The sequence below is a fragment of the Neodiprion fabricii genome, chromosome 1 (assembly GCF_021155785.1).
Source record: "Neodiprion fabricii isolate iyNeoFabr1 chromosome 1, iyNeoFabr1.1, whole genome shotgun sequence".
Classification (NCBI taxonomy): Eukaryota; Metazoa; Arthropoda; class Insecta; order Hymenoptera; family Diprionidae; genus Neodiprion; species Neodiprion fabricii.
In genome coordinates, this window is record NC_060239.1 from 34,641,002 (window position 1) to 34,665,966 (window position 24,965).

Below are 24,965 nucleotides of genomic sequence, written 5' to 3' on the forward strand. Positions count from 1 at the left end.
CTCTGACACTTACGCCGCGTGAAATCTCCTCGCTAAATTCAATCTCAACGGTATGAAATAAACTGGTGTCGGACCTCCCGCTGCGCTCGGCAGTCCTACCGATCATCGCGGTTCGTATACCTTGGCGTATTTATATTACGACCATAAAAATGAGCCACCCTGCTTAACCAGCGTATCGGCTACCGCGGATAATCAACCGCGAAATGAAGATGTTAACGATTGATTTCAAAGATTCGACCCTGACTATATATATGTCATTATAATATCTATGTATTCGTTTTGTAGTATTATTCAATATTTTTCTCACATTTTTCTTAAATTGGAATTCAAATTTCTACACGTTCCCGCGCTTTTCCAGTGCGAGCTGCCATTTGCTGCAGGTCGATGACGTCACGCCGAGACAGCGCCTCTTACGGACATTTTTGATACGATGAAATACCGTGAAGGTTACGCGGAGGAATTTCGAACCGTGCTTCGAAGCGATTTTTATTTGTGGATTTCAACGGTCGAAACTCTACAAGCATACACCGTACTTGAAAAGCACTAATCCCAGGTTCGTTTTACAGCCCCGTATATAACCTCGCAGCTTACCTTAGCATAACCGTGGGTTCTCGTCGTTTTTTTTTTTTTCGTCATCATGATCGTCATAATCTTAATCTTCTTTTCTTTTCTTCATCTTTTTCTTTTTCTCCCATTGTAATAACCTCACGTACTTTCCGGCGGTGAGTTCTCCCGAGGTTCGTCCCTTCTCGAGGTCGTTTCATGGGCGCAATAAAAGGAGTAAAAACACCTAGAGCCGCGGTTATATTTGAAAATGGTGTTTAGTCTTAAGCTAGACAATAGAGCTGGCTGGCACCTCGCGTTCCGGTGGTTAATAGATTGTCTAAAGATAATTGATTTAAGGTCCCGAGGGGTAAACCGTTCCCATGGGTTTGGGCACGGGGCCGCCTTCGTGGACTGGATGGGCGTAACGAACCATAACTGCGCCATCACCATCAGGCATTTGTTTCCTTCCATTAACTCGTCCGTAAAGAACGAACGTGCGAAGCATGGAAGCGCGATGCAAAAAGACACTGGAATCTCACTCCCTGCGGAACTCAGATTACCGGGACTCCGATTCTTCCGTCGAGATTTTGTGGCGGTTGAAAAATTGCCGGGCGCAATTTACCGCGTGAGAAAAGAAATATCGAAAACTGGAAAAGGAACAAAGGGAGGATCACGTGACCGCGGTGAAGTCACTGCGCAAATCACAACCTCCTGGATGATCCGGAATTCGTGGATAATTGATCGCCATTTTGAATTCCGTATAGACAATGGAAGGGAGGGATTTAGGCGGGAGAAAAACTTGGGACAAAGACGTTGTTTCTTTATACAGACAAGTTATACAGGTACACGTATATTCCGGGTTTGGTATCCGAAGTCGGCGTGATCCGGTGACGACGACGACGACGCGGTGAACGGCAAACTTTCGGCAAATATCCAATTAAAATAACCGCGCGGTGGTCGGGAGATCAGACGAGATCTTTGCGGTCCGGGTTAAAACCGAGGATAACGAGCCGCGGGAAAACAAAAGGCTGCAGTCGAGTTGCAGCGCGCGTTGCTAAATAAATATATATAAATAAATAAATATATAAATAACAAATCTCCCGGGGACGCGCAGGAACAAAGCGTCATTAAAATAGCTCTATAGGCCTGCGGGCTGGAGGGTTTATATACGGGTAGCGGCGTCTCGTCCGCCATTTTGGATCCCTAAGAAAAATCGCTAGGAACGAACGATCGACGCGCGCCTGCGAATAATCTTGCCGTTTCCAAGCTCGCACAGCTCTACAGGAATTCGAAAAATCGAAACGCGGCAGAAAATAAAATACACATCGCGAGTTATTTCAGCGTGTAAAGAATTTTCTTCGGGACTAGAACCGCACCGCTTCGCTTTACAGGGAATATAAGTAGCCGCGTTGGGAATTACTCTTTGTCCAGGTATCCCGAGGGCTCGCCGCGTTACGTCGACTCGAAGCTGTTTACGCGCATACGATGCATCTACAGGTATATATACACATATAATGTTACACACTTGGACCGCACTTTTGCCCGAGATTCCGCGCGCCTCGAACCCGAGAGATGCGCGCAAGAAGTTGCGGCAATTTACAATCTCATATCTGGGAACCCTCCTCGAGCCGTGGGACTTGCGGCGGTATAAAGCACGCAAGCAGGCACGCATACACGCGCCAAGGGATGTCCAGCCTTGTGAAATATGTCTTTATTAGCGAGGAATGCGCTTCAAGAAGTTTCTGGTATTTAGTTACCTACGATCTCTCTCCGCTCCCGCAGCCCTCGCTGCGTAACGACGACTTATCGTAACGTTTTTACGTGTTGTTTTCATCTTGCGCGTATGATTCTGTGGGGTATTTTTTCTCACCAAGTATTCGTCGTCCCGCAAACAGCGGACTGAGACATACCCTTTGGTGAATTTCACCTACTCCCAATGTACCTTCGAATGACTTACTTTTAATTACAACAGTCCATTAATAACGTGAGACTCACGAGGGGGGGGGGGGGGGGGGAGAGGGGGGAGGGGTGCTTGAAAATATCACGATTGATCACACGGGGGGAGGGAGGGGTCTCGGGCGATATCACGTTTATTTTTTGGTGCATTTTTTCTAAAAACACCGAGTATATTTAGAGATTTTTATTGGTTTTATAACATTTTTAACCCATGCACGCGAGTAATCGATCGGCGAGAAAAATCACGTTATAACGGGCAAGGGGGGGGGGGGGAGTTTAACCAAAACCTCATGTGTGACCACGGAGGGAGAGGGGGGGGGGGGGGGGGTCTAAAATTGATTATAAAAGCATCACGTGATTAATGGATGCTCCCTTAATACAACGGTAAAAAAAATCATTGTTTCAGCTCAGAATCGCGAGCGTCGAATTCCTCACTTTTCATTTGCCAATCACTTTCCTGAAGGAGTTTGGCCAACCAATGAAAAACTGGAGTAGGTGCTTTGCTGCTTCGATGCACTTTGTTATTCCGTTTAATTCGCAGTGACTCCACAAAAATATATTCCAATTATCGACTACATGCCTACGAGTTTATTCCCAAATTTGATTGTTGGAGATTATAACCAAAATCGTTGATGAAAAACTTCTTGGATATAATCGCACGAATAACTTTTTTGAAAATGTGAAGCTGGATTTTATAACTCGCGAAAAATTGAGCTGACTATCTTGACTTTTCCGCGAACGATTTCCGTGCAATTTACCGCAACATCAGGAGCATCTGGTTTCCGCAAAAATCTATGAACTAGGTGCTAAAAAGGGATGCTATAATGTATTCAAATAGCGCGACGGCTAACCGCGTCGACACGGTCCGTACCAATTAGGAATTGTTAAGCACGGCAGTCCGGCGAGGATAATAACTGTAATCTTTGCTTAAACTATTAACCTTCATTACAATTACGAGCTGTTCCGCGATCGTTGGAAACCAGAAGCTCCCGCAGCCTCAACAAACCGCAACCTAAATCTAATTAACTTTAATTCCGTCTAATTTGATCAACGGGCTTTCATCGCGTCGATCGGGAAAGCCGATTCTCAACTCTCAACTGGTAGCTTCAACAAGGACGTTGATTCAACGCGCTTCAAAAACGGATGATCCGCTTCAAAACCACAAAATTTCGCAAACGCATCGACACTTATTCGACAGCTGACTAATTTCGCAGCAAGGGAGTCTTTAAGACCCCGGAAATGGATCCCAACGTGCGCGAAGGATCGTATCTGAGATCTTGAGGCGCCAGGGCTAACATTTTCACCACCTTTTCTTGTCGCCTAGTATCGTCGAGGTGGGATTTTCTCGCACCGAGTAGGTGATACCTGCGACCCTATCGAAGATCAGATCCCAAAGACAAGCCGAAATCCCGGGGCGTCTTTCGCCCTCTGATATTTTAGCTCCACCCGAGAATTCTCTGCTAAAAGCTTCTGCGTGTCGGTCTGAACCGATCCGTCGGCTGTTGATCGCAGTAAATAATTCCGGTCGCGTCTCGGCGTCGGTTTCAAACCGTAATTTGCCCCCGCAGACAGCTTCGTCTGTTCCATGTTATTTCCTCAATTTTTCAGCTCCATCATCGCGATAGCGATCCGTCTCTCCAAATCGCCAAAATTCCTGTTTGGCACTGAATAATTTCACGCTGGAGCAATTCCGATCACTACATAGCTCGGCGTATGTTACAAATCATCGATACCGATTGTTATACACTGAGAGAAATTTTTAGTTCCGGTTACCGCTCAGTCCTTAGCTATTTTCATTTTTTACCACAATCGAAAAATATAGTTCTAGGTAGAAAATGAAGATTAGTTTTCTAGCTGTTACCAGAAAGTCTGGTATCCGTTACTACTCTTTCTCATTACGATCGCTGTTACTATATTTTCTAGCAACTGTTGCGAAAATTTAACGCTTGTGCAACGATAAATCGACGTTGAAGCCTTATTTAACTAAAAAAGTAGAGTAAACCTCGCAAACTGATTTTGCGTTGCGATTATCAAAAAAGGATCGACAATAGCGCAAAATGGTTACGCGTACCTCGTTTTCCGTAATTCCAACAATATTCAAACAGTTTTTTTAACAACACCTGTTTTACTCAATTTTTCTAGTATATACGTAACAAATGAAATTTTTTCTCAGTATACTTTCTCGAATACTCACGCAAAGAACTGATGCCGAAGTGTTTTGGCCGCATGCGCCAATCGTCCAAGATTTTCCCGCGAGCCTGAGGCCGGGTTGACTTTCCATCCTTTCCACAGCCTCTTCTCAGTCGGACGCCTCGACCGGCTTCAAACGATCTTTCGCTCTCACGGCGTCCTTCTCTCTCTCTTCTCCGAGTGTCCGTGCCCCAGAATGGCCTCAGCGATTCTCAGCTTGAACGGCGTCTCGACGCCACGGCGCCGCCGGTTTTCTCGGGATCACGGGTTGAGGACCTGCGGACAATATCGTAGGTAGGCGTGAAGGTTTTATCAGTACAATTAGTAACACCTCTGCGCTATACCTGGGACCCGAAACTATCTTTCGCTCGAAATGCTGGAGACTCGAGAAATGATTGAGTTCCGCCCACGACTCGGACAGCAGCTTCACCTACTATAATCCAATCTATGTACCTACACGGATATGATATACCGGTACCCAAACTCAAATTCACTTCGCACCGTACCGTCGTTTGATATTAGTCAATATGTGAGAGGCTGTTGTACGATAAAACGTTTCACGTACCTGGACCAGATGTTTTCTTCTTCTTTTTTTGTTAAATTTATTTATTACCGCGACTTTGTTGCGAAATATAGGAGCAGAGCAAGAAGTGATGAAAGATATTTCGGAAAACTGTACGTATACATATATATATATGCATATGAATAATCACCGTTATTATACACGTCAGCACTGATTAGCCTCTGATATACTCGATTTTATATCTCTCAATTATAAACTCATACGCATGGTCAAAATTGAAGAGCTGAAAGATACGGAGAATAGAATCGATTTTAGTAGATTTTTACACGTATTGTTCGATATCAATAACCTTATCACCGAACATTGAGGGTGGGCAGAAAAAATACTAGGTACATCGAATTTTTTTAAGCTTTTCAAGACCTGTTCAAAAATGACATCGGTAATTTGACAAACTTCTGATTTCTACTTTTTTTTTTAAATCCACATCGATAAATATCAAGGAAATTCAAGTAAAACTTCCACAAAATGCGCTACATCATCAACAATTTGAGTTCGTGCAAATTTAACTCCATACTATATTGAACTTTGGTATGAAATTTTCAAGAACTTACACGAACTTAAAGACAGTGGAATATTTTGCGCATCGATACAAGAAAAAAAAAACAATGTTTTTCATGAATTAAATAATCAGCTGCTAATCAGAATCCTACAAAAAAAAAAAAAATGTGAAACGATTCTCGCTGCTCAAAATCAGAATTTCCCCGCTTCCTCGCGTACTTGGTTTCGGGTATATAACGCGTTAAATCGCGGATGCATGCAGAGCGAAGTACGCGAAACGAGACCGTTGGACAAAGCAGCACTTTCCTGAAAAGGTCGTGAATTTTGGAGTTAACTCAGCGCGTGACCCTCGTGCGAAAACCTGAGGGCCTCTTCGCGTCTGAGCTGAAAATTTGTAGGAGCAGATTCCCTGATTTTCTCCCGCTATCTAAATCTGCCAGACATAAAGCGACTCGCTTAGCCTGGGGGAGGAGATCGCACGCCGAAATGTCGGACCTGTGCGACCCGCGTCTTTATTTTATGCCTGGACGCAGACACTGCGCGATCTCTCGCGAGTTACGAAAAATTATTATCATACTTATTGTCATTTCGTTTTTTGCTTTTTTTTCGAATTTTTTTTTCCAACTCCCTGTCTCCTTTTCTTGCAGCATCGCATTGCTCGGATGCGCTGTCGCGTTTCAGACGGAAAATACAGCGGAACTTAACAAGCTGATGACTATCGGCGCTCAGTGTTTCACATGGGTCATTTATGAATCAGTGACTCGTACCGTGAGAGCTGACACGGGAAACGCTGCACATTCCCAGTTTTTACTAAGGCTTGGCTTTTTATTTTTCATACTTGTCAAAATATTTTTTTGTACACTTTTTTTTTCATTTCAACTTCTTCTCCGATGACGCAGGTTTTCGCGCGACGTCACTCGCGGGTATTTTTCATTTCTCAAACTGGAGTCTTCTTGACTCCGTCGGGTTTGCATTTTCAATTACCCGGTTTTTAATCGCTGCGGTCGCATTTTTTTTTTTTTTTCTTTTCACCGTTTTCATAATTTATTTTCTTGTTGTCGAAGGAAGAATTGCGGATAAGAGAATACTTTTGCCGAAATTAATGGCTCGCTTGTTAGGCTGAATCTTATTATTAAATCTGATAAACACAAACGACCGCAATTCCGGTGGCTTAAACGTTATTAAGACGAACGAAGGACGTCTCTGACTGGAGTTTAACGACGAATAAACCTGCAGATACGATCAGAACGCGACGAATGTTTTACGTTAGGTACGAGCTGCGATATTCAGATTATCATGTAGTGGAACTGATATTTCTTTGGAGTGATTCATCTCTGTATCTGTGTTTACGTAAAATCGTGTATAACCAAAAAGATTACGTGAACATATTTTACTCCAATTCTTTCAACACTTGACTGCGAATTTAAATTAACATCGTATATTACAGAGCAGTAATTAATGTTCCAAATTATTTTATTTGAAAACACTCGTTAATTGAGTTTGCGGTTCAAGTAAACGTGTATCGCGGCTTTCGGGTGATTTACGTTCAACTTTAAAGTGACTCAAGAAAATCGTACAATTTTGAAACGACGAATAAAGATCCGCATTGCAGCGACTGGTTATAACTAAATAACACAATATCTCGGTCCAATACATATATATATATACATATACATACATGTGTATACACATACCTGTATGTCGGAGTCAATGGAGACTCGTTCGTCCCATCGTTCGTGACGTCGTCAATATTATCGCGGAATCAACGAATTCACAATATCCGGGATCAAGACCGATTTGTCCGGAGGCTCGGCTCCGACTGCCGTTTCTCTCCGCTCCCGTAATCGGTACCCCTCTTGCTTATCAACAAGTTTCCCTTAATCCCGTGTTTGCGACTACGTTTGGTGTTTATGAATAGAAAGTGTTCTTCCTCTTGAGCACAACTGTAAGAATGTCTGTAAGTGTGTTTACATTTTGGAATCTTACGCTTCTGATGCGAAGCCCGTAAGACAGTCAATGACCGTCTAATAATTGAAATGCGGATATGCATTATCAATATTTAACATTAATCACGAGGCCTTTTCATTGTTGAAGATATAAATTTGAAAAACTGGTAAATTCGAAAAATTAACGACGGAGCCAGGAATCGAACCTGGTATCTAGCGATGCTTTACCGGAGCCTTACTCCACTAGACCACCTAGCCGTTTGGTGTTTATCCCGTAACACCCAATTCCGTATACAGCCCTGCGCATAATAAATCAACTCACAACGGATAACTCCAAGATAATACAGTGTAACGTCAAAGAAGCAGGTACAGCTTTTACTCCGACATATATTTTCAAGACTTTGTACGAGGAAATGAAAAAAGGAGGAAACAACTGATCGTGAAGATAAAAAAAAAAAAAAAAATTAAAAAATGTTCAGCCGCACCGAATCCCCGCGACCGTGTATATAATATGGTAAAAAAGAAAATTTCGGCAGTGAGTTGTAGAAGCCAAGCTGGTTATATTCTTAAGGCAAGGACCCCGGCATGTAATGTGACTATTGGTCTGATTTATGGGAATATTTAGTACGTATTTATAGCTAATGGTTAGGCTTCGAGCGGTGTTCGCGATTCTCGTACAACTCTCGAACAACCCGTCCGAGGGACCGGTACACAAAAATCGCGAGGGACCACCGCTTGGCCGAATCTCATTGTGTGTACCTACCTACGTACGAATCAGAATCCTTCGAACTCGTTTATGAAATACCCAACGACTGTTCGGGCAAGGGCTTAACGTCCGTTCCCTTTGAACGATACAGGAAAGGAGTGCTCGCTCCGCCGTGAAACCAAATAATTCTTCCGTTTCGAGGTGAAAATATTTTTTTTTATTGCGACATAAGCATTGCGTTTACAGAAATCTCAGATTCTGTTTTACGACGCTTGCACATTTTTAAAAGTGCAAGATAGTATTTTTACGGAGCGCGATTGGAGGTCCGAATTTTAAAAGTTCCGAAAGCGCCTAGTTTCGAATTCATTTGTGGCGAAACTTTAAGTACGGAAATCAAACTTTTACGATACAACAAAGTTTCGAAAAGTAAAGTTCCGACAGAGCAAAATTCCGAAAACAAAGTTGAGATGGAGTAAGATTCCGAAAGTTGAAATATACTCTCGCAGCGCAGTTTACTCTACGAGTGGGTGTAAAAAATCAGAATTACCAGGATTCCGAACGTAAAAATATCGAAAATCCAAAACAAAGAAAGATGAAAGTGGTGAAATTTCACCAAGCGAGAAATTCATAGAACCGAAAATCTTCGATCATTCAGAATCTCGATGTTGCAGATTTTAAAATTTTCTCATTTTCGCACTTTCAAAACCTCAACGTTTCGTCAAAGTTTGATCTCTTTGCTTCAACCGTCCCCACCAAAAAATTCGAAATTTGTCACTTTCAAAACTTATTAAATTCGGAATTTCAACTCCGCCTCATTCTTACCTCTTAAGAATTACAGACGAAGTTTTCGATACTGGAATAAAATCTTAGGATGAAATTTGTCTCCGCGAATTGAGTGGGTACATGTATAATATGGCTAAAGGAGAACCGCGTCGATTTGCGTAGCTTTTTTAAATACAACGCGATAAGGTATATTTTCGCAACGGTAGCAGCGGCCGCTGCATCCCGAATCGTGTATATAACCGGTAAATCGATTCTCCCGTAATCTTGGACGCGGTCGGGTTTAAAACCAACTCACTCGATACGCGTTGTATATACACGTATATATTATATATAATATATATGTACACTCTCGGGCACGGGTATAATGCATGCCCGCGGTATGGATCCATTATGCAGATCCGGCAAATATAAGATATCCTTAGGGTTAGTTCGTCCTATATATGTATATATATTGTATATATATATGTTATAATCGTACATACCGCGCAGGGCATGCATGTGCGTATATGTAGGTACACGTCGATCGAACGAGCGGGTATGTAATCGCGAAGTGGGTGGCCCAAACACGGTAGTTCTTTGCTACCGACGTACCAACGAACGAACGAGCTCTCTGACTATATTATACCTTCGTCCATGTATAATTATCCTGTCGATGACTCAGATGCGACGATGAATACAATATAACAAACCTGCATTTCTACCTATCATCGTGCAGTCAGAGACGAACGTTTTAATTGGCATTATTTTGCATCGCGATTGTTGCCCGTAAGATTTTTTCTATATAATGCCACAAATCACGTTTACACATGCATGTAAGTACAAGGTATTGTGATTTTGTGACCATAAATTTCGTCAAATAAGCACAGCGATTTTAGCTCTAATTGAACGACGTTATTGTCATGTATTCCTATGTATACACTGCCAACCACTCAACAATCGCAATTTGTTGATCCTGGTCGTTCGGTTTTTTTTCCGATTCAAAAGGTTATCTGAAGCATGTATATTGGTTTGATGGTACAAAACATGACGTTTTCAATAATCAGACATGCAAACTTGAAAATTGGTTCTGAAGGTTAAAAGTAATCAGGTCAAGGACCTGGACAGCCAGAACTACGGAGTGCATTTCCTGGATGTCAAAATCCACCAGGTGGAGGACCTGGGCAGCCAAATTTATGGAAAATTAGTCCGGAAGGTCGAAAGTTACCAGGTCAAGGACCTGGACAGCCAGAACTACGGAGCGCTTGTCCTGGAAGTCGAGTTTCACCAGGTAACCGACCTGGAGCGCGGAACTACGGCGTGCTTTCCTTGGATGTCAAGATCCACCAGGTGGAGGACCTGGACAGCCAGAACTACGGAAAATTAGTCGTGAAGGTCAAAAGTTACCAGGTCAAGGACCTGGACAGCCAAAACTACGGAGCGCTTGTCCTGGAAGTCGAGTTGCTCCAGGAAGCGGACCCGGAGCGCAGGATCCAAGAGGTAGAGAACTCGGTACTCAAAATCTGCGGAGCGCGATTCTCATACGTCCGCTCGACTACGCGGTTGTTTCCAGACTGAGGAATTCGGCTAGCCGATTTTCGGTTACTACAGATCGATGAGGTCAAGAGAAAAAAAATTTTGGGTGACGTCACTTTCTGAACATCCAAACTTTGGTTTCGAACTTTAATACTATGTATGATGTATAATGTATGATGTATGACGTAGGTATGATGTATGATGATTCAGCATCGAATTTGCATACCGATGATAAGCGATCAATTTATTATGTCGCTTCCATGCAATTGGTAATGGTCAGATAAATTTCTTTGAAATAGACCGGAAAATTCCTACATTACACGTGTTTCGTGATGGTTGAAAACTTCACGTCAATCAAAAAAGCTCCAAGTTTCCCCGACGAGTTTCTTTAAATAATCGATTACTACCAATTAAGTCACTCATTACCGAGAAAAAAAAAAACAATGTCCAAATTCAATTTTCTGTCTAAATCCAAGTAGACTAATTAAAACGAGCAATAAGAAAATCGCAATGTTTTTTCCCACGTAGCTAGACCCGTTTTCTCGTTATCGGTGGTTCGGTTTGGAACAAAGCTGATCGAATCGGCGCTCGGCGCCGCGAGATCGCAGTAGAGGGTGTACCTCGATCGGAGGTACGTACCTACGTAACGTCGTCCTTATGGCGGCTGGGAATTCGATTCTGGTTTGGAGCAGGCAGTACAGGTAGGCACAGTGTGTACGCACAGTGAAATAAATGCGAGAAATCGTACAACTCGAAGTGCATATTTCATTGAACGCCTTCGCGCCGTGAAAGCGCTTGTCCGGGTTTAAACCTTCCGCGAGTAAAGATACTTGCACCGCGTACAACCTTCAGCTACGCTTCGTTCCCGAGTAGGTGCATACCTACGCGAAGCAAGACTTACGAGCCCGAGGCTTGCAGGGCTTGGAGCTTCGCTGAAATCGATCGATCGATCGAGACACGCACGATACACTCGCGTTTGTATCCCTCGACGGGCATCGGTGAGGAATAAAGGCCCGCCAGTGTGCGTGCGACGAATCGCCTCCACGGGGTCTATGATATGATAATGGGGAAACTGTTATGCCGTAGCTCGGACTTAAATTATGCATGTTGGTTCTCGTATGATAATTTGGCGAGACAAAGCCACATTGTCGGTACATAAATTGAATCGCTTGCTCTTCGCCCTTCTTCTTCCCTCGAGAGATGCTTCGGGAGAACGAACTGCGCCGAGGAAGAGACACGGCTCCGGGACGCCCACATCTGCACGCATGCCAAGGCATGGCGCTTAAGCGCTTTTCAGAAAGTAAAATAGGGATACTTTATGGTGTGTTAAGGGGGTGCCCTGCTCGATTTCGACCTTGACGTATGTATCTCGAAGTATCCAATTCCGTGTAGTACCTAAAACGCGGAATTCTATTCGCAATTTTGACCAAAAACATTCCACAGCATTTTCATCTGACGCAGAACTAAGAAAATTGCACGGATTCTACCAAATTGCGATGGTAAATTCGAAAATCAGTTTCTGGAAGTTAATACAGTATTACAAACGATTAACTTGAAACACCACTCAATGTGTTGAGAATTCGCGAAATTTCTATGCCTACACTCGATGCGAAATATACCGTGTGAAAATAGTTATGAGAACGGTGTGGATGAATGTAAAAAATGAAATGGATTCCAAAAATGGCAATCTTGAAAGAATGTGTCGATAAGAATTGGTGATTCATTCATTTCAATTTTATACTCGGTTACGTTCCCCTGCAGCTGATCGAGTAGCAATAACACCTCTTTGAATTTTAGCAACGGTTTTCATTTCAAAATATCCTCCTAATTACGCGACAAAAAAGACGTTCGTTTGTATCTGTGCAAAAGCTGATCCTGGAGCGTTCCCACGCGGCGATAAAATACTTCTTAAAATTTCTAGAAATTCAGTTTCGCTTCCGTAGCGCACACATGAGCGTTGAAATTGTTAAATTCGCAATATTCGTTAATCCGAAGTTACGACCATCCGACATAATCGCGAGTCGAATTATCGCGGACCGTAGCTGAACCACCCACGCGAGAGACGCGTGTGTAACGATCCGAAAACCGCGTCGCGTTTCGAGCAATGATCGAATCGATCGAGAGGATCCTGGAAGAAAGCCCAGCCCGTAACCTTGCAGCTCGCCGACTCAAGACGAGTTCGTAAATAATTTCGAAAGACCGGCAGTAAGGTGGCTAGAATGTATCTGACGCATGGCCATTCGAGTTTCGAAAATGTATTTTATCGAGAAGAACAAAGAGCGAAATCTCCGACAGACTCGATAATAAATATCTCGAGGAAGACACGGAAATTATGTTTTCTCGACAAATTATGTGTAAAGCACCGGGACGCGACCGCGTCGGGCAAAAATCGTAAAATTATACTTTCAAATATTTTTTTTTCTTCCTCATCTTTTCCGGTAAAAGGCTTGTCGATGTCGTTATTCCCCGTTTTTGTTCGCTGCTCATCTCTCCTCCCCCCTCTCTCACTCTCTCCTTCTTCCTCCTATCCAGGTCCGCCTATCTAGTCGTCATAACTCTGAACCAAACCCCGAAGGATGCTTCGCTAGAGTTGCGGAGGAGGGATCAGCCGCCTGCAGCTCCGGGCGTTTCGAGTATCCGCTCGAAGACAAATGTCTGATTTACATAATTTGTGTGTTAACATTTAGCCCGACCCAGCCGAACGTAACCTCGCACAACAACTATACCAATATATGCGATACGGTGCGAGACACCGCGGCGTGATTGCACAGGTCAGGATAGCCGAGGGTCCAAATTGAAGGAGCGATCCTTTTTTCCCCGCTGTGCTCACCGCCGGCGTGATTAATCGCCACCTTTCCATCCAGCTTTTTATGCCTCGTACTCGACCGAATTCTACGGTGTTAACAACGTCGCCTCCGATGCATAATTATGCCTTGTTCAAGCGTCTAATGCGTGTTTTAGTCGGGTAAAGGGAACCAGTTTCGTCGAAAGGCGTCGAGTCAGCTTAAACACGACGATTCGTTCGACGATTGTATCAAGATGTTCAACCTGACTCGATAAAACGAGGCGAAGAATCGACCGTTTTTTAGAACGGTGATTAGACTATCGTCTGGGATTTTGAAATTATTGAATTTCCGCTTACTTACTCCTCGACGATCGGAGTTTCCTTTCCTAAAAACGAGAGTCGATATCGGGGGTTGCGGAGCCTTGTGGGTGGTCAGGACGAGGCGCGAGTCGGTCACGAAAATCCGGTACAAGACTGAAAGTTGTCAAGCGTCAGCGTCGCCGGACAATAGCAACAAATCCTCGGTATTACGAGGAGACATTTCTCGCTATCTTCGACCGAGTCGGAGACAAACTCGAGTATACGTGTGTATAGGCGAGACAGGACGCGACGCTCCTTCCCCGAGAGTTAACTGATCCTGGCGACCACTGTTTGTACTCAGCTGAGACTAATTAAAAGGATCCTCTCCCGCAACGGGGCTCGACGGATCAGATAAGATCGGCATTGACGCCAGGAGGTGTATCGGCGCCTTTTTCGTCCCACGTCTCGGGAGCTGCGAGTCCGAAACGGAAGACTCGCGACACCTCGGAATTCTCACTTACGCATATTTTTCGCGAGATTTTCCGTCAACTTTTAATCCGTAATCGATCGAGGTAGAAGCTTCAACGGAGTGCAGTTTTCAATTGTAAAGAGTCGTGTCGACGTTTGCTTGATCTTTGTTTTTTCACTCCTTGAACCTCCCGCAGGTCTCAGCCGCAGCTGGTAGTCGAGGTTTTATTACCTCTCGAGAACTACACTTTGTCGAATGGTGGCTAAGACCTTCCGTCAGGAACACAATGTTACAGTCAATACGGTAAACGCTTCGAGCCACCGCTGTTGCTCAACTCGAAAGTATGATCTTCTAGACGAATATACGCGTAACCTACAGGCCGCAGTGAGTCATTTGCAATAAACACACGATGACGGCGTGAATTACCTACACAACATTCCTCGTCGATGTTCTATGGAAAGTTGCGGTGTGAAGAAACATGGACGATAAATCAAACGCTGATGAGGTGTTTGAATTACCCGTTGTCCGGACCTTCTCACAACTCAAACGAAACGTTGACAAATTGAGTTTGGAGCTTGGAAGTAAATGAAGAAAAAGCAGAACTCTCCAACTTCAATATTGCGGATATCCAGAAGCACCAAAGTCCAACTCTCGGCTGGAACGTGAACTGCTGGGGGATCATTCATACGTATAGTATCTAAGTAAGCGGTACGAAGCAGCGGTGAAAAAGCTTGCGGGATTGGCGAGGCTGGCCTGTGTAGGCTTGTTGCGCATGCCTACTTTGCATCGCATACGTTACGCGATACGCGTATAGATAAGGATTAAAGATGTACTAAGTGGCCGGAGATCCGCATAACGTGGGTCAGCCTCATCGGGATAATTTAATAGCCGGTGTGCAGCTCGCGTAAAGCGTAACACTTTACCACCACGAGCACGTATACGAGTATGCGTCGTAAGGCGAACTTAGTACGTACCTGCGGTTATACGCTCGTTCGAACGCGGTATTTATCCTACACATTAACGCGTATCACTGAGCTACAGAGCTGTTGAAATATCGCGAATGTTGCAGGAGGTGCAGGATGTCCATCCATCCGTTGCGTCACCCTCGGGCGTTTCGCAGCTAAATCACATTCGCGTTAACAACAATTTTCAACGCTAAAAGTTATCCCGACAAGTGCGTAGAGTCCGACAGCTGTGGCTACCGGTTGTAAACCTTATCATAGGTTTGACGGAGAAACTTTGCGCTCTTTCACATTCGCCGACGATGTAAGTTAGCCTCGTGATGGATCATCCGTGGGTACCTCGATCCTGTGTACGACATGCGCGCTATTCTGCAGTTGGTGACTGGAAGGGGAGAAGAAACCTCGCACCGAGATACAGTCGAGGAGAGTTATTTCCCGGTCGGGAGAAACCGACTGGGAGGTCTGGTAGCTTACGTATCTGAGGTCCAGATCTTCGGGGGATTTTTTCTCTCGTTGTCCGCGGCGAGCCGCTGCAATGCAACCTGAGGACGAATGCTCGCATGGATAGTCGTCGCTCCTCGACGTTGGGTTTGCGCCGACTGTAACGTAACGATCGCCGCCGATTCCGCGCGCTGAGATATTAACTCCCTTGCTCGTCTACCCCATTCGGGATTCGAATTTTCTACCGGAAAAACTTTCAACTCGAGGCTTCAGCCGTCAGCCACCTTGACAAGCGTGGCGAAGCCGGAATCCTCTACGCTGTTTTATCGTGACGAATCATCCCCGACGCTACGACCGAAACGATAGGGAAAATCTTTCGGTCGGACTCGAATACTCGCGTTACGGGCACAATGACGACCATAAATATTCAGGTTCCTTTACACGTGTCTCGAGAACGACGCGATTCGTGGACAGCGTCATCTTCTTCTTCGGGAATAATGCTGGATAAAATCGGAATCTACGTTTCTTCGCGATTGACGTGGAACGCCCAAAAGCTGTTACCAATGGTTCATTATTACGAATGACAATTTCCTTCTGGTAGAATCTTCTTGTTCTTCTCTTCAACAGCAGCGCCGATTTTCGAAGGACGATCACCGGGACACCGAAGCGAATCTTCGTATGCGATTGCCACTGTCTAGACCGACGGTCAAGCAGCTACACAGAGCGCAAATCACCGCGTGTGAAATTTGATTTCACAGCCTGTCCATGTTCAGCTGTTCGGTGAGTCGTCAGGTGACGGTAAACCCTGGACAACGTCTACGGCTAATCGCAAATCTGGTTTTCTCGACCGGGATTGTCAGGCGGAATGCTACCGTGTGAATCACCGCGTTATGCGATGGGTTTCGAGTTCCCATTGCGGCCGGATCGACTCGAGGTTGGGTTGGGTTTGTCCGAGGCAGGCCAGGAGGCACCTTTCTACTCGTCATTCCCGATCATCGGCGGACCTGTAAGATATCGGTGGCAACAAAACACCCGATCGACTCGCAGACGTTGATCTCGCGAGTCCGGCCGGTTGTTGGTGAGTTTTATTTTCACGAGGTACAACGCGTCGAATGTGGGTGTACAGGATACCATAATCGTGATTTTGTCACTATACGATATTACCGGACTTTGCTTGTAGTCCCATACGCGGTCCGGGTGATTAAAAAGTTTTACCACTCGGTGGGCGCGTGTACAAAAAATTTCGTTAGGGAATTAAACGCGCGCGCTTGATCGTTCACGCCGGTTGAAAATGTTGCGCTAACGGCTATCACCGTTTACGAAATTACCACGTCTGCTAGTACGCGTTATGCCTGACCCGAGCCTCCGCCTCGTTTGTGGCTCGGAACTATTATCGTAAAAACGATTTTACTTATTACGTCTTACAAAAATTCAACTGTTAACATCGCGTATCCTGCAACTGCAACGCAAGTTAGTAGCAATTAGAGAAGAGTAGCTGTAACCAGCCGGTTATAATCGTTCTTAAAATGGCGGAGCCGGCGTAATTACAGCCGGGATCCTGATCACGCTTCCTCGGCTCTCGCGAATCCCTGAAACTCGAACTCCTCTCGGTCGGTTGTAAAATCGCCTTAATCGCTGATAATAAAACGCTGCTTTAGTTAGTTACCCGGTAATGAAAAGTTTTAATTAGCCTCGCACGATCCTCCGGACTCCGGCGACGACGCACCTACGATTTGGCCATCTCATCTGTGCCCACGGTGATTTCACCATTATACCTACTCCATGCCTCCGACGTCCAGTCTGTAATTATTTGTTATATACCTACCGATCCCCGCTGCCACCGTGGCAAAATCCTCGCGAATGCCGCAGCGCGTTTTTGGCTCGTTTTCGCATTCCTTCCCCTGCACGCCAGTCGAATCCTCACCACGATCGCACAGTCTGAGTCTCCGACAGCCTCTGCAGGAGTCACGGCTACCAGTGAACCCGGTAAAAACCGTCTACCGTTCTTCTCCGAGGTCGAGCCGAGCTTGTGAAATATACCTATTCAGAAACGGTTACGGTCCTGACTTCCGAAGATCTGCGATCCGAGTAACGAAACAGAATTTACGAGGATGCTAATATTCCGAAGAAGGATCGATCGTTGCCGGGGAGGAGGAAATGAATCAGGAACGAAGAACGCGATTTCGTCCGACTCAATTAGTAACCATCGCTTTAATTCCCCTATCGCATCGTCATCCGTCGAGGTTTGCCTCCTCAACTCCGTTTCCTCTCACTCGTCATACTAGATTTTTGTCACACTGTCGCTGGCCGACCAGCCAGTATTACACTGTTTGTGTACAGTTATTCCGAAAGAATTAAGAAGCGACAAGACGTAGCTGGGTTCTCACAGTGGACCCCCACGGGGCCCGCGTGCAGGCCGCGGCTCGTTCGAGATATCATCGAAATAAAGTGCTAAAGTGTAGACGATGACTCTCGGCCCGTAATAGACGGAGGCCTTGCCCAGGTACACGCGTAACACACCCACGTGAATCGGTTCGGAATCTCTGTATCGCAGACCGTGCACTCATGCCACGACGAGACACGGACGTCGTATAACGATCTGTAATGTAGAACGTTTCGGGTGCACCGACGAGCCGCTACTCCATACCTACTTACGACTCTGATCTGTAACCCACGTGACGGGGGATTATCCGAAAGGATTTGTGTCACGTCGGTACAGGAGGAAAGGACCTGCCAAGTGGAAGAGGGTGTCTTTGCTCCGCAACAGCTCCCATTGTCACTACGAACTCGCATGGATATTCATTTCACTGTGCTACGAGTTGTGTTATTGTACCGCAGAAGCCTCGTACGTAACGTTCAGTCGTGCGGTCTACTTTTGTCTTCCGCATTGATCAGGATCGATAGGTTCAGGCGTCTTCGATAGCCTTGTAACTGCTACTTTGAGAGATTTAGTCCGTGCGACCCGCGATCCTGACTTCGTCCAAGTCTAACAGGAACAGCAAATGAAAAAATTCATGGACACAGTTGAGCTCCTCGAAACTCCTGACTCTTTAGGGAGTGTCTATGGTGACCCCGTGGAATGCAATTGCGGTAACCATGCGCTCGCATTGTTGTCTGGCCGGAACAGGGTGGATTCGATGCACAACCTTCTCGTCCATGCGGTAATTATAATTTGCATTAATATACAACAGTTGCCGCATGGGTGGTAAGGAGGGAAAATATCGATGAAATGGATGGGTCGGCTTGAGACCAATTTCCGTACGGAATCCAATCTCGATGTTGGAAAAGCAATAACCAAAGAATATTATTACACAGTCATTTGTCACCGCTGTAAATTGACGTCGAACGATCCGATATACAAAACGATTCAAACGATAATTATTCGCGATCTAACGGGCTGAAATGACGGTGATTTTTGCGCTGAAATCATATTCCCGGGCTGCTCGAGAGCCTGCGCGCATGATGAATAAGTATGATCTTCAATTTTACAGAATCATTACGCCGCCGAGGCTTTTCAGCCCTCCGGCCACACTTCCGTATACCTATAGTTATTGATTTCCTCTCAAAGTATTCAGGGTGCTTTTATCGCTGACGGAATCTTGGTCGTATTATTACCGTGCGCATTCACCTACCGCGGATGCGTCTGTGGCGGCGAAGTACTCGAAGCGAATAACGCGTTATTACCCTACGCGCCACGTGTGCGAGTGTGTGTTTCAATGCGTTTGCGAGCCAGTTGGACTTAATGTCATGTATTACACGGTGATACCCACCTCTGCTCCGCTTCTGAATATCTACATACGAACTATGCGTCGTCTTGAACGCAGCAGTACACCCTTGTTGCATCGATGCAACGCGATGTACCGGCTGAAACATCAGGCTTAAACGGAATAACGGAAATTAAATTTATTACGCTTGAAGAAAGAGAAAAAAAAAACCAAGGGGTCGGTAATTCGTACCTTGTTCCAAGTTGAAGTCATTTTCATACTTGGGCGTGCTTCGTTTGGCGAAATGTTTTCGAGTCGCTTCGAGTCTTTGCAATGTTGGAATATTAGAATCGTTTGAAAGCTTATCGAATTTTCTGACATCCCTAAAATATCTGTCAACGTTTTCTTTTGATACTGGAATCTAGATAAGAATTTTTTATCTTTTAGTACTTGCAAAAATCCGGAAACAATCGTTTCAACATTTTACCATACCGTCAAGCTTCCGGTTTGTAATGTTACAAGCATTTTACATGGTACTTTTTGGTACAAAATCACATTCGTGAAACAACATATTTCACAGAGCTTAGCGCTGCGCGCGGTCTTTTGATGCAGGAATGAAATATTATCGCATAATTCAGGAATTAGAGGGGCATGTCAGTGTTGAAATTGAACCTTTCATGCGGCATATTTCCAGAAGCTGTATCCAGGCACGAAAGAGAAAACACTGACAGCCTTACAATAACTCGTTCCCAACGTATAATTCACTTCTAATGCGACGATATACCTCGGTATTGAAGAAAATTTCTACTCCCAGGAGTGAATCAATTGTCTCGCACGTTACTAAATAAAAAAACAAATAAAAAGGGAACCTTAAATTCAACCAATTACATATTGTCTTTTTTCAATTCTGCATCCATCCATCGATCGAATTCCGGGTCTGTTCAATGGTACGATAAAAATCTGTATCCTGCCCAATGTTCGACAGCTGACAAACATTCCACCGTATTTGTACGTAGTTGCTGCGTACTTCGAAGTCGGTTGGTGAAGAAGAAGCGTAGGTTGTGGAAGCGGAGCGACCGACACACGGCCGGTTCCTGTCGCCTGTCGTTTCAAATGGGTCGACGCGCGACATTAGCCTGCATAATTGCCATCCCGTAAAGTAAAACAAATGAGTAATTGGTGAGTGAACGATGCCTCGCGCAAACCCGACGCGAACGCGTGACGTTGTACATCTTCAATGCTCGTGGCTCTTGGCTAAGCGTGTCTAATTAGATTAACGACTGACGGTGTGAGCGATAATTAAAGAGACTCCGCGCATATCCACCAACCTTCCACCTCGCTCGTCCAGCCTTCGGTTCTAGTTAACCGACACGAGTTATGTTCCGCGTTTGACGGACAACAAAAGGCACGTCGCCACGGTCGAAATTCCATGTTTTCAACTTTTTTTTTGGCTAATCAAGGTGTCGAATAGATCGCGAAAGAAAATATACGCCAACTGCTACAAAGTATTGTTCATTAGTGATGTTGAAAAATGAAATTCCGGCAAGTGGAGAGTAGGTATGTACATAATGAGGGTTCTGAAAAGGACCCGCTGACGTATCAGAAATGATTACAGCCAGCAGGCACGAGTTTTTTTTTTTTTTTTTTCTTTGTCTGAAAAAATGGAAAAACGAAAACAAGGAAAAAGATCCATGGCCATGGGCAAGGCGGGGTGAGGAAGGAGCGAATTTCTGAGAAGCATGAAATTGCAACGATTACGTTACGTCCCTGGGGCGCGTTATTTGCATCGGAATGCAAGCCGAACGCGGACGCGCGGTGGCCCAAACTACGAACCGAACGAAGGCTCGATGACGCGTCTACAAGCAGCGAGCACCGGCCGAGGAGGATTCCTCGTCTTCTTGAGAACCAACGCCCGTTCCATCCGCTTCCGCATCGACGAATTCCTGCTTCAGAGCGTTTGTCGAAGAGCAACGAAGCCTTGCGAATCGTCTCGGTGGGTGTCGAAAGGATCCGAGAAGCACAAAGGGCAGCGAAAATTTGCTTCTCGGTAAAACTCTTCGTCCCCGTGATCCGGCAGCTTTCACGTTTCTTGCCAAAATCGTTTCGACCTCATGGTCGAACGGATGTCGAGACGGCGAAGGTGACATTGGGAAGAAATTTTGAGACTTCCCATCGCTCCCGCGGCCAAGAGGCAAAGAAGGAGGCAAAACTCGACCATGCAAACTGGGAAGAGCCGAGGGTCCTCGCCGTTTAGGGATTTTAATCCGGTGAACGATGCGGTTTTATGGTAATTTCCAAAGGTGATAATCCAGGGTACATAATAGCCTCGGATCGAAGATGGTCAACTTCGTTAGCGCCAGACACAATGGAGGAAGGAACTCGCTGCGGCCACCTTCTCGCCAATGTGTCACTGGATGACTGCACGGACTCGGTATTGAAGGGGACGTCGAGGCACCCGCTGCGACTTGCGACCACTTAAATCCCTGCCCAACCGGGCGCCGTTCGGTCCTTGATTACTTACGATCATTAAGGTGTCCGGCTTATCTGCAGCACCAGCAGCAAAAGAAGAAGAAAATGAAAAAGAAAAGGAAGAAGAGCGTGGCGATAGCGGATGAGTGAGAATTAAATGAAAATTTGAAATTCAAATCAGATTCTAATACTCCCGATGCAGTGAGTAACTCAGGGAGTAAAGACCAATGGAAAAATAAGAGACACGGCGTGACAGAGGTGGCGGGCAAAACAGACTGACGTTGATATCCACAAGCTTGTTAATTTTCATTCAATATCCATACGTTTGTATATCACACGCACACCTAAAAAAAAAAAAAAAACTTTCACGCCGTCGACTAATTTATCGACGTTTAGTTGAAAAATCCACCATGTACTCCACCGGCCGGATCTGCAGCTAAAGTCCGTAGCTGGCGAGCCTGGCTGTATAAATATTTCGTTAGCCACCTTTTTCATTTGATCGGTGAACCGCGTTAGCCTGTCCACTGTACAAATTTATCGAACTCTTCCGCTTTATCTGCTTCCAAAGATACCGTGAAAGATTCCAATTTATAGAAAAGGTATAAAGGTACGTCGTGGGCACCTAATTCTTTCCTCCCCGTTAGGAAATTCTTTAACCTTTCTCCTCACTGATCGGTATAAATTTCACCTCAATACCCTGACTAATGTGCCCCCCTCCGAACGCACGGCGATGTTTTTTCTCCCATTTCAACCGTACAGAATTCTAGACAATCCATCGGTGGCCCCCGTAACTCCTTTGTCTCGGCGTTTCCGAGCCGCGGACAGCAAGATTTCGAGAATCGTATACCCTTTCAGCCGATCCTAGTCCACCGACCATTTGGTAACTCATTAATCGACCGTTATTTTTATTTTTTTTCTCTTCTTCTCCTATCTGTCGCAGGGTGGTGGGTGCCGTTGTCGTTGGCGCGGCTGTTTGCGGCCGGATACCAGGCCTGGCCAAGGGTCAACGAGACCAGTGTAGAGCCGCACCACACGCCATGCCAGCTGTCGGGGAAGGCGCCGCTCTGGGGCTGCGCGAATGTCGGCACCAGTTCAGACACCACCGTTGGAACTGTTCCCACGTGGCCAGCGACCAGGTCTTCGGGCACGTCGTCGTTGTCGGTGAGATAACAATTTCCCGCTTCATCATTTCTACCGCAAATCCACTCCTAAGCGAAAATCCATCGCTTGTTGATCCGTATTTTAATTAGGCGTGAAGGTAGTTCCGTACTTAGATTCATGAGAGAGAGAGAGAGAGAGAGAGAGAGAGAGAGAGAGATGGACTGTCCGTTTCTCTACGTGACGTAACGCCGGTGGATTAGCCTTAGCTGTCAATTCATACGGTGGACGCAACCGAGTCCACCGCACGGCTTCGAACGTCATTGAGCTTCGTCGTCCAGCCGGTGCTCTTCGACTGGTTGACATTTATTGCTAACTAATTAATTAATCAGTAGGCAGTTTTACGGGTTTTAACGGTTTATCACCGAGTTAGCTATGCAGGTATCTCTGCTCGAATCTTCACCACGCCGAGGATTTACACTATGCACCATAACAACTCGTATCCACCTGTCCAACACCCCATTAAACGTCTTCACCAAAGCTCAAACTCGGTTCTGTGCATTTTCGACTATAATTTTCAACGTAGTATTCCACTCAAGAGTCAAAAGGTAACATCGTTCGAAAGAACGCAGTTATACAAGCAACGATTAATATTCTAGTCGTGGGGTTTTAACCATGGCTTGAAAACTTCACGAGGTTATATACACACAACAGACTTCAAACCCGAATTCAACCTTGCCTTGTAAAGTACTATTGACGTTATCCCGTCAACTCCACCCGCAGTTCCTCAACGTCGCAATTGCGTTCATCACAACACTTTAAGGTCGCGCATTGTACCCGAAATAAGGAATGAGTCGAAACGCGGAAGCTCCTTCGCACTTTCAGTCGAACAAAAGTTTGAGCGAAAGCACAGTGGTGAAACAGATCTAGTGGAATAAATCGGTTTAGCCACCGGTTTTTCGGGGCGACAGGTACGCCGTAAAAACGGACCAGTCACGGACGCTGTAGGGTAGTTTCTGCCTTGGTGTGGGGTGGATGTGCAGGAGCGGCGTAACGCTTGAAAGAATCCGAAAATACGGATGTGGGTTAGGTTGAGGAAGGTTAGGGTGCCGGTGTAAGGTTCTCCGGTACCTTATACCGAAGAATTCGAAGGGATCGCCACAGGGCGCTCTCACCCCTCGTAATTTATCTTCGACCTGAAAAGAGCTGCAGCGACCGGGCCGAAGTGCAGGGACTCGGAGAGCAGAAAGGAAAGGATGGAGGGAAAGAAGAGAGCCTCCCGGTCTATTGAATCGTTAACTAACCTACGAAACGTAACTATTTACACCGCTTAAACCAGTTTCGTTACAATGCCACACCGCGGCAGCTCGATCTCCACGCTTCCAAATATGGATCGGCTAAGCTTCTTCGATGCGGCATCCGTTACAAGTACCTCTAGACTTTTCCCATCGCAACGAGCTTTCGTCACGCTCCTAAGGTGGAATAATTCGAGCGTTGAGAGGGTTGCTCAGAACCGGTGACGGGGATTTTTTCGAAGTGCTTTCCAAGTTTTTGTTAACTCGGACCGTTTTTTTATCCACCTTCAAAATTTACACCACGTCTGTTCACGATTTTAAGTGATTACTTATTTTATTCGATCGAAATGCTTTCCGGTATTTTTTTTTTTTTTCATCTTTTCTGCCGGTCTCATCTTCCGATTAAATTAATTCGAGTGATTTCTGATGAATGAAAAATCGATTTCCACGACAAAGCGAACGATCGAAAACGGACGAAAACAACAGTGCACAAAAAGGGTAAAAATAATTTCCGTGTACATTTCGTCGAAACTCCGGATGTAACGAGCTGGCTGGAACGGTTCAATTTATCCACAGTGAAACAGTAATGTATACTTTCACGGTCGAGGGAGTGCCGCATACGTATTCGTTGGGTTTGTGCCGGTAACGCGATAGCTAGGAAATCGCTTTATACGCCGTACACACAGAGATCGGAGAACGTATCGCATTTCGTCGATGATACC

At 45.4% G+C, this 24,965-nt stretch overlaps 2 protein-coding genes across 7 annotated transcripts in view; one reads left to right on the forward strand and one right to left on the reverse strand.

The window, feature by feature from the left end:
- LOC124185090 (protein Wnt-2) overlaps positions 1-24,965 on the forward strand; it is a 69,893-nt gene that overhangs the window by 19,044 nt on the left and 25,884 nt on the right. For all 6 annotated transcript variants that reach the window (XM_046575539.1, XM_046575496.1, XM_046575504.1 and 3 more), the window contains one exon: positions 22,791-23,011. In XM_046575539.1, coding sequence (XP_046431495.1) covers positions 22,791-23,011 — 221 coding nt within the window. The remainder of the gene's footprint in view (positions 1-22,790; positions 23,012-24,965) is intronic.
- LOC124185070 (peroxisomal leader peptide-processing protease) overlaps positions 4,757-24,965 on the reverse strand; it is a 111,165-nt gene continuing 90,956 nt past the window's right edge. The window contains exon 6 of the mRNA XM_046575445.1: positions 4,757-4,968. Within this exon, the coding sequence (XP_046431401.1) occupies positions 4,895-4,968 (74 nt within the window). The 3' untranslated portion in view covers positions 4,757-4,894. The remainder of the gene's footprint in view (positions 4,969-24,965) is intronic.